We start from the raw sequence: 13,045 nt of genomic DNA on the forward strand, positions 1-13,045 counted from the left end.
TATCCAAAAAACGACCAGGAAGACCAAAAATGACCACACCATCAGAAGATCAATACATCAAGCTTAGTTCCCTGAGAGATAGAAAAGCAACTTCATCACAGATACAAAATTTGCTAAATAAAGAACGCAAGACTCCAATCAGCAAAAGTACTGTCAAAAGAAGGCTGTCTTGTAGTGGTCTCAGAGGACGAGTAGCAGTTTCTAAACCACTTCTCAGGAGGGGAAACAGGGCCAAACGCTTGGGGTGGGCTAATAAATACCAGCATTTCACAGTGGATGACTGGAAAAAAGTCCTATTTACTGATGAATCCAAGTTTGAGATTTATGGAAGTAACAGAAGGGTGTATGTAAGGAGACGAACAGGAGAGAGAATGATACCGCAGTGTATCAAACTCACAGTGAAACATGGTGGTGGGAATATTCAAGTCTGGGGGTGTTTTGCCTACTCTGGGGTTGGACACCTGCACCGAATTGACTACACCCTGACCAAGGAGAAGTACCACTCCATTCTTCAGAGACATGCTATACCCTCTGGTTTGCATCTTTGTGGAGAAGGATTCATACTGCAGCAGGATAATGACCCCAAACACCTCAAAGCTTTGCAAGAACTACTTGAAGACCAAAGAAGTCCAAGGAGTCCTGACTGTCATGGACTTTCCTCCACAGACACCTGACCTCAACCCCATTGAACATTTATGGGGGCACTTGAAGACTGAGAAAGCCACGCATTCTGTGACATCACAAGAAGCTCTTTGGAACATTGTCAAATCATGCTGGGATAACATGGGTCATCAGGTTATGCACAAACATGTGGAGTCCATGCCAGCTCGAGTGCATGCTGTCATTAAAGCAAAAGGGGGACATACCAAATACGAAGATATTCTGAAGTTCATGTACATTTTTCAAAAATTCAACTTTTCACTCAAATTGTTAAGCTGATATTATCATTTGTAATGAAATAATTAGTATTACATTCAAAACAAATGCAAAATAGAAATATCTTGACTAGTGGTCTCAGACTTTTGGACCCCACTGTACATGTTCCCATATTTTCAGTGTTGTGTAAGACACTGGTGCATACACACACGTCCAGTAGTACCTAACAGGTGCTGGGTGTCAAATTTCAACGTAGGAAGAAAAGTATACGTTCACCCTTTGCTGCTCCCAAAAGACTTGTGTTTAAAAACAACATTTTGACAAAGACCAAAACATGTTTTTGCTCACTGAGGTCTCTTGGGTGCACCAAGCGATGCAAAAACGCATGCATTTCTCTTCTGTTTTTTTTTTTTTTTTGTTCCTAGCTCTGGTTCTGCCTTCACTGGAGACCATTTGACTTCATCCCTGTGAAACGAAGCTCTGAGCCAACCGCGTGGCAGACAGCGACTTGAATGACAGACTCTCGTTCATGTGCTGCGGTTGGTATAAATGATCCAGTGTTGGTCGAAGGCATCTTACGCATTTAGGGGTGTGTGTGTGGCAGACAGTCTTCAAGTTACATTCACTGCATTCATTTGCTTTGCGGACACCCACATGCAGGGCGGCTCGCATAGCTCGCGTTTCCGCGCGCTATCGCTTTCCGCAGCTCGGCCCCGCGTGGAATCCAAACCCGCGGGCGGACGGACCGTACGCACCTGGAGATGCGGCCAGGCGGCCTCCAGCGTGGGCTCGTCCTCCTCGGGGTCAAACTCCGCCCCCGTGGGGTTGGAGGACGGCGGCAGCGTCCGGAACATGTTCACTGCGAACTGAATCGGAGAGGGCGATGAGCAAACTGAACAGATTCTAGGCAGGCGTTTCAGTCATCGCCTGGTTTTAACCGTGAGACGATGAACTTTTAAATCTACGTAAGCTGCAATAAACTGCAAACTGGGAAATCTGCAACAGACCCCCACTTGTCACCTGTATTTCTGGTGATAACTGCACCTTAACCTGAGAAACTGCAAACAAAGTCTGTGCATTTAAAAACACTGGGTGATTTCACCTGCTATATAAGGTCACAGTCTGGGTTTCTCTTTAAAATTCAATGTTTGTTTGGGTAATTTAAAGACGTTGATAAAACACAACACTCCTCTGTGAATTTCTAGGCATACTTGGCTATATTTATTTAAGCACATAGTCATCACAGATGCATGTAAGGCTAGTTAACCAAGGCATGCCAAACACAATGTAGGCTATGTGCAACCAGTTTGTGTGTTTCATTTGCAGGAAAGGAGAGATCTTTAAGACAGCGCTACATTTAGACAATCAGAATTATTTTACATTAATTTAAAATAAAACTTAAATACTATTCAAGTGGCAAAAAGTAGACTCTTCTATTTAAAAAAAACAAAAAAAAAACAGACAAGCTGCTTTCAAAAGAGGTCAGTTCAATCCACCCCTTTTCCAATGTATTCACAATATACTGTAAATGTTCCCTTGTCTTCTCCATCTCCTTTAAATCCCTTCCCCCCATCTGACCGCTCAATGTGTTCAAATACAGTAATGCAATAATAATAATAATAATAATAATAAAACTTCTGCAGTGACATGTCTTGTAGTGAGTAACACAAAATTGAACAGCGATTAATTAACTATTAACAATTAAAAAGCAGTTGATTGAAGAGGTGGAGAGGCCATCCTTCCTGAATACTAAGCAGCTGCCTATAAACATTTGTTCACCATGGTCATGCTTTTGGCCATTTGGAAAATGAAAGTCGACTGCATTTTTGCAAGCGTGCTTTCCTGGAAACATCACTGCTGAGGTGGTTATGCACCAACCACAGGCACACACCTCACAAGCTTCCTGGGTAATGCAGCTAAATGTCAACCAATGAGCACACTTATCTGTTATCTTATCTGATATATCACCTGAGCAGTGCTGTCTGTCAAGTTCATGTCCTAAAAGTTGCCGTGCAAGAAAATCATGATGCCACAGGAACCATTTTGCTCCCTCGAGAAATGCTCACTGGAATTTGGAAATTAAAGTTTGGGTAGAAGGGTAGGATTCCATGATATCAGAGAAGCTGGAAACACCATAGTGCCACTTTGCAAATCAGAGTGTGATTTAAGAACGTTCCTCTTTTTGCGCTTTGACTGATCCGACCCTGTGATTCATTTTGGCGTGGATTTTGCTGATACCAAACTCGGAAATCACCTTAAGGCTTTCTGGCCCAGTATTGGGCCAGCGACATTCTGATAAAAATGATTGCAGAACGGTTATTGCAAGATCTGACCCACTTTCCAAAGTCCCTTCCCCCCACCCAAAATCTTCCTGAAACTGTGCACATTCACTTCTGTCGTATTTGCTCTTCTGACCGAATCAGGCAGTCATCTTTAACAATTTTTATGCGACTGAAGTTTCCCTTAGGGCTCAAAAGTTCCATCCATGGGTTTCACACTTCAGCTCTTTTGTGTTTACCACTGTACTGCTTTCAGTGTACAGTGGTATCGTTTAAAGATCTTAAGACAGTCATGCCAAAACTAGCCTCAAAGACCTCAAAGACACTGACCTTTGCAAAGAAACTACTCAAGCGCTGAACCTTGGACTGAACGAACACAGGAAATCATGGATCCTGACAAAGACGCCACCGTATCATCAGTTCAAAACAAAATCATGGTTCCTTTCAACATTTTATCCAGTTGGGTACAAATCTCTCAGTTCACCCAGTGGCTACTTTGTGTAATAATGAGACAAATAAACTTTGACAGAAACTCTAGCTATTTTTGACCAAGAACAGCTGCATCGTCGGTCGCCAGACTGCTCTGGTGATTGCTGGCGCATTTGCGCCTGGCAAAGATTCATGCGCAAGAACACATTTAAACCCAAACGGCTTTGAAGAAATAATAATGCACTTTTCGAGAGGGCCTTTCAACACGGCGGCTGAGCAAAATAAACATGATAATAGACTCATTAGCATTTGCGCCCGGTCGGTGCCTTTGATGATGAAAGCGAAGGACTTCAAAGTCAGACGACGCGCCGAACGGGCTGAAAGGAAGGTGAAGCGACGGGCAGAGTTCTCGCGCGCTTATCTCTTATCTGCTTTCTTATTTAAAAACACGAAAATTAAGCGCGAGCCGTCTGCGAAGAACGCCTGCGTTTGCGCCTCGAATGTTCTCGGTTTCCTGCTTTGCATAAAGGATCGAGCTTTGATTCGTAAAAGCAGCGACCCACCCAACACGCACACACACATACTAATGTAAAAGTAGAAACCTGAGGTTTGCTTTGGCATGGCTGAAAACGGAGGCACCTCAGTTAAACGCCCAGTACCGTTAATGAAACATGAGCCCTCGTGCCGAGGGTCTGGCCACATAATCACAATGAGAGTTGAATCGGGAAAGCGTTGAGAAATTGAACTGCCGAGATGTGACCGGCTGTTATGATGTCTTAAATAATCCCCCATAATGGGCGTGCCCGTACATCTGGCCCCGACCACACATAAACCCAGAACCCTTCCTCAGCTGCAGAATCCCACGGGGGGGGGAGGGCGTTTGGGGTGGGGGGTGGGGGGGGGAGGATTGTACGGAATCCCGTGACCTTTTTGGCGACTCACCATGTGGACCACCTCGGGGTAGATGGGCTCGGTGATGACGCTGCGGTTGTGCGTGATGTACTCCACCATCTCGCTCAGCGCCGCCCTCTTCACCTCCTTCCATTTCAGGTCGCTCAGCGGGTCCGAAACGAAGTCGAAGAGCACGCAGCACTGCCGCAGCTTCTGGACGAAGAGCTTCTCCTGCTCCGCGGGCGGGACATCTGGGAAAGAAGGAAGAGTCACGTCTCAATCCGGAACCTTTCCCGGCACACTCGCAGGCCGCTGCCCCCCGGTATCCACTTTAACTTCCGGCAAGGCAACCCGCCAAACGCGCACGCCGACGCGGCTCGCTGTCGGCAAAGTGGAGATAAGGTTACCTCCGATTGGCTGCTTGCGCTAGTGACATCACAAATAAAGCACCGTTGGCAGCAACATGAAGCCTCTGCAATTGAAACCTCAACATTGACAGTTGGGTAATATCACCAATGTAAATTCGCCTTCTAAAAAAATGGTTGAAAATTGGTCATGTATTATATCACTGTTCAACCAATCCAGAACATTGCGGTTACATGTGTTGCCATGATGTCCGAGATAAATCAGTGAGGTAATCCAACCAGATAAACCTGCCAGTGCAGTGCACAATCAGTGCTGTGGAGACAGGTTCACAAAGACCCTGCTTTGCATATAATATGGAAATATCAGCCTCTCATAAGAGCCTCTCCATTTTACAGAATGCACTGAGCCACGCTGTTTCTGTCAAACGGAAAAAAAGAAAACCTAACAGCGGCAACGGCAGTTATAAATCGGATCAAGGAATCCACCACAAAACAAAGGGGCTGATGGGACCTGTAGTCTGGCGCTAGCACCCGATTGCACTCCACTCTGTTGTCTTATCGAGTAGTGCTTTCCGAACGCACTTTGGAAACCTCACACTCTAGATCCTGTAACATTCCAAATGTTTTGTGGTGGCCTGACCTTTGGAAACCAGAGGAGACCTTTTCAGCTGACAGGGCCCATTGGCACATATGAATCTATTCAGAGCTGAAGCAGTTTAAAAATTAATAAAAATAAACATCTGACCAATTTCAATTTAAAGTGGAACACAGGCATTGTGTGCCGATGTCTTTGTAAGGCTGTCATAACACGGTCACATGTTGGGCTGAATATTTTGTTACCTGGCAACTGGCTTGTATAAAGCCCAAAAAGACTCATGGTCAAAGTAAACAATCACAGATGACTAGTCCTTTACATTATTCTGCCTTACACAGCAAAAACATATACAAGCAAGAACACATAATAAACAAGATCCCACTGCATTTCCCCTTTTCAAACTTTCTACTTTACAAAAGCCATTTGGAGCTGTTGGAGGGAAACAGTTCAACTGAAATAAATACAGGAAAATAAACTCTGGCCCATGAGATTCATCCAGTAATTTGTGAAATTTTACTTGGAACAAAAGAAAGGCAAATGAAGGACAAGGCATGAAAGAAGATCTGTAGAACATTCTCAAACCCAGACCACGTCAGTGCCTGCTGTGTCACCGAGTCTCATTGTCTGACATGTGATTGGCCACGGAGTCACACAGGGAGGGCCTGATTGGGTCATTAGCGAGTCCCCCAGGCTCCTCACCCAATGGCAGCTTCCATCGAGGGCCTGTTATCAGCCTGCCCCAGCTGCGCAGTCCTGGCAGGGTGGACAGAGCGGTCTCTGTGGCTGGCAACGCGCAGGCAAACATGCAGTTTGCTTTGATGAGGCGCTCGTATCATTACCCGTTTTATCCCTTATTCATAATTTGCCAAGTCAATAACCACGGAAGAATCGCACATGGCTGCTAGGAAGCAAGGGAGGGAGAGAGCGCTATAAATACCCAGTCAGGATATAAGCCGAAGGATGTGATGTTGCTGGAATAAGCTACCGCGGAAACATTTTATTGCGAGTAAGCCTCCTACATACGCTACAAATATAATACGCCCAACCAAAACTGCAGGTGGGCCAAGAGATGACGGCTACCCCTGTTAGCGCTCGACATGATTGACATGTGTCCTACTCCATCTGCAGGGCTGAGCTGCTGCTTCTCCAAACTGAGAAATGTTGTTTTTGTCATAAATCGGTCGCACCGACTGACTGAAGCTGGCTTGGCTCATTAGGTGAGGAGATGTAATGTGTATTCCACACTCCCGTGGCAGCGGTGCATTAGCGTGACATGGGTAAAGGACTGGGCTTCTGAACACAAGGTTGCAGACAGGTCGCACCACAGGGCTGTACCACTAAAAGGTACTTATCCATGTCTACTGAGGCTCAAGAATGGATATTCATGCAAAAGGTCAACTGTGGAATTTGCCTCGGAAAAAGGTGTCAAGAGCAGGATGCACTCCAGCTCAAGACATTTTGTAAGCATTCAGATTTTACTGCTGTAACACATTTGTTCCAAAAGCAGCAATTAAAGTTAAACTGTGTGGAGCCGATAGTTTAAACTGATGAAGCCCAATGTAATGTATGTGCATTCACCATGAATGAAGGTCAAAAGGACTTCAGTCTCAGTGGACATGCCATTCTAGAAAAAAAGACTAAAATAGTTTATCCACATAATATCAATGATGGCAACCCTCTTTCAGAGCCAATAGAGTGACATTGCAATACCGTAATAATCATTTAATGAATAACACTAAATTACCCCCCAAAATATATTCAGAAAGGAGAGGAGGATTTGATCTGAAGCGTCCTATCTGTGGCTATCAACTCACAGACAAAACCATGTCAGGGGGTGACAACATTCTGTCCTTTCACTTAGTTCCACCGCCATGTATTTGCATAAATAACAAATCACCTCACAATGACCCTAATGAGAAGTGACACCCACCTGCTCCTGTCGTTGAAGGTGGTGGTGTGTGGGGGGGGATCATACATCTGGCATTAGGTGAACTGAACTCAGTAAATCACTTTTGGGCTGGCTCTCATTACATCCTCTATCGACTTTTCTAAGGTATCCAAAAAAATTACCGAAATAAAATATAGCCTATAAGCCTTATGTCAACTCCTGATATTATCTAGTATATACGCACAACTCATCATCATTATCTTGGTCAGGACTTTTTATCCAGGGAAAGGAAGATCCCATTATAGAAAGTTTGCATTCTAATAATTTTGTTGCATATCTAGTTAACTTTGTTCAATGACCCAGCAGTAGTGCCCAACCTGGGAATGAACAGCAAGTTGTTGGCAGTTGTTAAAATAGATGGGGGAGAAAACTTCCCTTTAAACTGATCATTGGTTTTGACCAAATCGTTTTCCTTGATTAACAATACAGAAATGAATTCACCAAATACTCAACATCATCAGATACAGCAATTTCTCCTCAATGAGGCTATATATGTGAGTAATAAAATGTTTTTCATTTGCATCACAGAACTGTGCACATTATAATGAACATAATTTAAAACTGTCAATGTATGTGCTCTTTATTCTCTGAACCTACACTCAAGAGAAAATTCATGGCAAAGATCAATGCGCAAGTAATTAAACGATCTTGAAGCACAGGTTTTGTCATTGTGGGTTGTGCAGAAAGCTAATGTGGTAGTAAACAGTGATGAATCTTTTTTCATTAAGTGTATACTTAACAATTAACAGATTTTTCTAACGCTAAATTTATCATGTAATGTCCCTAACAAGGTGTGAAGAAATGCCCACCTGCCATTTGGCTAGTGAACATTTCTTCACACCACGTTAGGAAGATAAAAGAATAAATTTTGCACAGAAAAATCTGTTTTAATTGTCAAGTGTACGGATCATTGGCTCACTAGTTAATCAAGGAACATGAAGGAAAACAGGTTGAGACCAATGATTGGTTTAAAGAGGTCTTTTATGCCCTGTCGATTTCCAGCGTAACATCCAAACAACCGCTGCAGGAAATGGAGCCTTGCAGAGCACGTATGTGTGAAAGTGCGCATACATAAAGCGTGTATGTATTTACGTAGTATTTAATGTACATACTATGTGTGTGTGTGTGTGTGTGTGTGTGTGAGTGTGTGTCTGTCTCCAGAGGAGCAGAGTGGTAGCTGTGAACGCGTTTGCAGAACTGATTCATTACCGCACCCTCCTCTCTTGCAGATTTAAGGAACAACCCAACCCCCCACCCCACCCCCCACCCCCACCCCCATTAACCCGCGCAGGAGGGCAAAGGTGGAAAGTACAGGGGTTAGAACGTAAAACTCCTACCATGTGTTTCTTCCACCCATGAACTCAGCCGACTGAGTTGTACCTTTTGGCTGCAGAATTGTGCTCATTAGCAAATTTAGGTGATTGTGCCTAAATACTGGGGAGGGCTTTTAATTTGTGAACCTGGATTTTCCTCCTCTGCTGGAAGGAGGCCGCTCCGTTGCACGATTGTTGGGAGTGTGTACAGGAAGTGCAGTGGGAGTAAGAGGAAGTGCGAGGGCAAAATGTTCCTTTCCCTTTCCCTTACAGCTCTCACCCAGTGTCGTGGAGAGAGCATTCTGATCCTGGATGACTAAATTAATTCATAATTGTACCCTTCCTTATACACTAGCAGCCACAGCGCTGGGACACTTCCTGTGCAGGACAAAGGGGAGCCTTTAAAAATTCATGCCACAGAGAGGAAGAGAGCAACCCTCCTCACCAGGAACCGCATCTGTTTTAGCAATAAGCAGGAGCGGTGCTGGGTGCGGAGGAGCACCGATTCAAAGGCTAACTCACGGAGCGCTAGCGTTGGAACGAGAGCCAACGTGCACGCAGCGTGTCAGCGAGACCGAAGCTGAACCAAACGAGGGTGGGTGGCGGGGGGGGGGGGGGGGGGGGGTGGAGTCAGGCGCAGCCAGGGCAGGTGGGACACGTGCGCAAGGACCGGCCGCGAACGCCGAAGGAGCGTTCCGAGGAAACGTAATCCGCGGCGGGATATTCGCAGCGCCGCGGGCCGGGCTGGAAACGCGAAGCCCTTCAGCTCTAAAATAAACCTGCTCGCCCTCCCGATCTCGCGCCGCGGAACGGAACGCCGTCGAAACGCCCGAGCATCGTCGGGAGGCGCGGGAAACGCCCCGCGGTTCGGGAAGCGCGTTTGAAAGGGGCGTGCCGCGGACCGTGGCGTCCTTGGGGGGCGGGAGAGCCGGCGGCGCTGAAGGCAACGGCGGGGGAACGCGCTCTCTGCGTCACGGATTCGTGCGTCAGCGTCAGAATCGTGAGTCATCGGCTAATGCGTTAGTGATGGCTGACGCCGCGATCGCTCCGGAGCGCTGAAAGGGCTCCACTGCTGGATACAGAAGCTGCGTCGTGCATCAGGCGAGGGCTATAAAGACTCACAGACCCTGAGAGAGAGAGAGAGAGAGAGACAAAGAACAAGAGACAGGGAGAGACACAGAGAGCGAAAGAGAGTGTGATACAGAGTTAGAAAGAATTAGAATGTGATCGAAAGAGAAAGAGAGAGAGAAAGAGCGAGAGAAAGAGATATGCCCTAGGATCCCCTATTAATACCTGACTGAGGACGACCATCCCATCATAAAGATAGTCCAGGTTCAAAGGGTCCACGTGGTACTCAAAAGGGGTGGCAGTGGAGGTAGACCTGTGCACTGCGCTGTGCCTTCAAGCTTCTTTACATACAACAGGAACGGTTGCGTTTGCTTATGCGTATTAAGTGCTATATGCTAGCTGCATCAATAGGGGTATCCGTCCAAAGAATGCATAGTAAGATGTATACTAAATGCCCCCCCCCCCCCAGTACAAGGGGGGATGGGTCACATGTCATCCCGCAATAGTGCTGAAACAACATGCCCGCGTGGGGCTCGGGGTACCGGGGGCCCGTGTCCTTTTCGCGCACGTCCCGCCACCCAACTCGCCGTGCCTCGAAAAGCTATCCGATTACACGACGCCGGTAAGGTTTCGGCTCGGGCCTGAAATATTCAGGGAAGGGTTTCGCGAGCACGCTAAGGCTACGCGTTTCCGTGGCATTTCCCCCCGATGAGCCCTCCGCGCCGCCAGCCACTTCCAGACTACAGTTCCACACGACGGCGGGCACGACGGGCGAAGCGCCAAAGAACTTTCCGTGCTGGGCTGGACTTATCCGACTCTAATCGGCTTCACCGTCCGCGGTACCCGCATAACCGGAGAGATATGGGCAGGTGTGGCCATTTTACTCCGTGAAGAGCACTGCCCAAAAATGCAGAAAACGGCTGGGCACCTCTAGCCCGTCGTAGCTACTACTATTATTCTCAAGCAAAATGCGCTAACGTTCACGGCCGCTCACAGCGCACCGTTTCTCACACGCGCTCACATCTGCTTTCTCACACGCGCTCACATCTGCTTTCTCACACGCGCTCACATCTGCTTTCTCACACGCGCTCACATCTGCTTTCTCACACGCGCTCACATCTGCTTTCTCACACGCGCTCACGTCTGCTTTCTCACACGCGCTCACATCTGCTTTCTCACACACGTGCTCACATCTGCTTTCTCACACGCGCTCACATCTGCTTTCTCACACGCGCTCACATCTGCTTTCTCACACGCGCTCACGTCTGCTTTCTCGCGCGCGCTCACATCTGCTTTCTCACACGCGCTCACATCTGCTTTCTCACACGCGCTCACATCTGCTTTCTCACACGCGCTCACATCTGCTTTCTCACACGCGCTCACATCTGCTTTCTCACGCACGCTCGTACGCATGTTAGCGCACACGCCCTAGCCCTGCCGTGTCTTTATTGTGTGGTGCGCGGTGTGTTAGAAATGCCACAGCAGCTCCCCAACAGAGAGGAGGGCGTTCACAGCTACCACTCTGCTCCTCTGGAGACAGACACACACTCACACACACATAGTATGTACATTAAATACTAGATAAATACATACACACTTTTATGTATGCACACTTTCACACATATGTGCTCGCACAGATATGGGCACACACACATGCACAGACAAACACACATACACACACACACAGTACACTACAGGCTACATATACACTGTACACACACGCTGCAGCGACTCCCCGCTTCCTCTGTGTGATACGCGCTGAGATGCGGGAGGACCACAGTGAGACAAAAATCAGAGATAATGGCAGTGTTCCCCACTACACAACCACACACATACACACGCACATGTGCGCACACACGTATATGCCCGCAAGCACGCGCACTAATAATCATATGCACATGCACACACAAATGCAAACACATACACACACACACACACACGCACGCACGCACAAATGCAGAAATACACATACACACGCACACAATGCAGAAATACACATACACACGCACACACACACACACCCTTTCCCAGGGTCATGACTTCACTTCCTTTGACATCAGCAGGCTTTGTTGGGGGAAGGGATTCTTAGGGGAATACAAGCGATAATTACCCCCCTTCTCACCCCCCCCCCACCCCCCACAAAAAAAAACAAAAACTTCAAACCATGCAATGCTTTTTAGCACAGCGCAGATTCCCTCTCTCCTTCGGAAAAACACGAACATCCCAGCCCTGACCATCTCCCCCAGAAAACAACACATACATAGCCATCGTTCTCCCCCCCCGTCCCCCGTCCCCCATCCCCCGTCCCCCTCCCTCCCTCCCTCCCTCCCTTCTCCAGCAGACAGCCAGACGAACGAGCGCAGCTCACCTCTGAAGTGCATGAGAGCCACGGGCTGAAAGGGACCGTTAGAGCTGGGCGCGTCGACCACCATTTCGCCTCCCGTCGCGTTACATGTCAGCATGGGCGCTCCGGCGGGCGGGCGCGCGCGGGGGGGAGGCGGGGGAGAGAGAGAGAGGAGCGACGGTCCGCTCTAGGGCCAGGCGTCGGCCTCCATTTTAGCGCGAGCGGGGCTCAGAAAATGAAGCTCTCCTTTGCTCGCTGGAGGGAAACTGGCTGCTCGGGGTGATGTCATCGGCCGGGGAAAGGGAGCCAATTGGCCGGCCGCGGCCACATGAGAGAGCTCCGTCAGGCTGCGAGCGCAGGGGGAAGGGGAAGGGCGAGGCAGGCGATTGGACGGGAGAGGGAGGCGGGGGGGAGGGACCTCGGGTCGGGTTACGGCTCCTCCTCCGTAGTGCTGTGCCTCGCAGTGATTGGCTGCTCTGAATGTAGGGACCGGGTGAATCCAGGCATCTTTTTCTCTGGGTAGGAAACACTGAACTGCTCTCACTGAAACCCCATTCTACTCTATAGTAAATTTCTACCGAGAGAAAAGGGCAATACGTAAAAATGTAAGCTCTGTAATTTACATTTGCTAACACCTCCAAAGCAACTATAAACATATAAACATAATCAATAATAATATAAATCTACTATTATCATAAAAGAACTAACCACATTTGTAATTATTTGGGATATCTTACTAGTGATAAAGTGAGTTCATGGAATCATTTCATTTCAGGTAGTCTCATCCAGTGTTAATTACAAACTTTCATTCGATACAATTAAAATACAAAGCCAGAAATGGCAAAAGCAGGAATATAAAACTGACAACGCCACTGAAACATCCAAAGCATGCTGGCCCATTAAATGGCATTCAAGCAGCACTTCAGTGAGGAGGTTT

At 47.5% G+C, this 13,045-nt stretch overlaps 1 protein-coding gene across 2 annotated transcripts in view; it reads right to left on the minus strand.

Moving 5' to 3' along the window:
• LOC135257055 (serine/threonine-protein phosphatase 2A 56 kDa regulatory subunit gamma isoform-like) overlaps positions 1-13,045 on the minus strand; it is a 50,255-nt gene that overhangs the window by 11,384 nt on the left and 25,826 nt on the right. Inside the window, exons 1-3 of one of the 2 annotated variants that reach the window (XM_064339459.1) lie at positions 12,133-12,391; positions 4,527-4,726; positions 1,632-1,742 (exon numbers count right to left, since the gene is read on the minus strand). In XM_064339459.1, coding sequence (XP_064195529.1) covers positions 1,632-1,742; positions 4,527-4,726; positions 12,133-12,226 — 405 coding nt within the window. In that variant the 5' untranslated portion in view covers positions 12,227-12,391. Of the gene's footprint in view, positions 1-1,631; positions 1,743-4,526; positions 4,727-12,132; positions 12,392-13,045 lie in introns of those variants that run through there. The other variant, XM_064339458.1, reaches the window with a different exon arrangement.

This window comes from Anguilla rostrata, chromosome 6 (genome assembly GCF_018555375.3).
Source record: "Anguilla rostrata isolate EN2019 chromosome 6, ASM1855537v3, whole genome shotgun sequence".
NCBI lineage: Eukaryota > Metazoa > Chordata > Actinopteri > Anguilliformes > Anguillidae > Anguilla > Anguilla rostrata.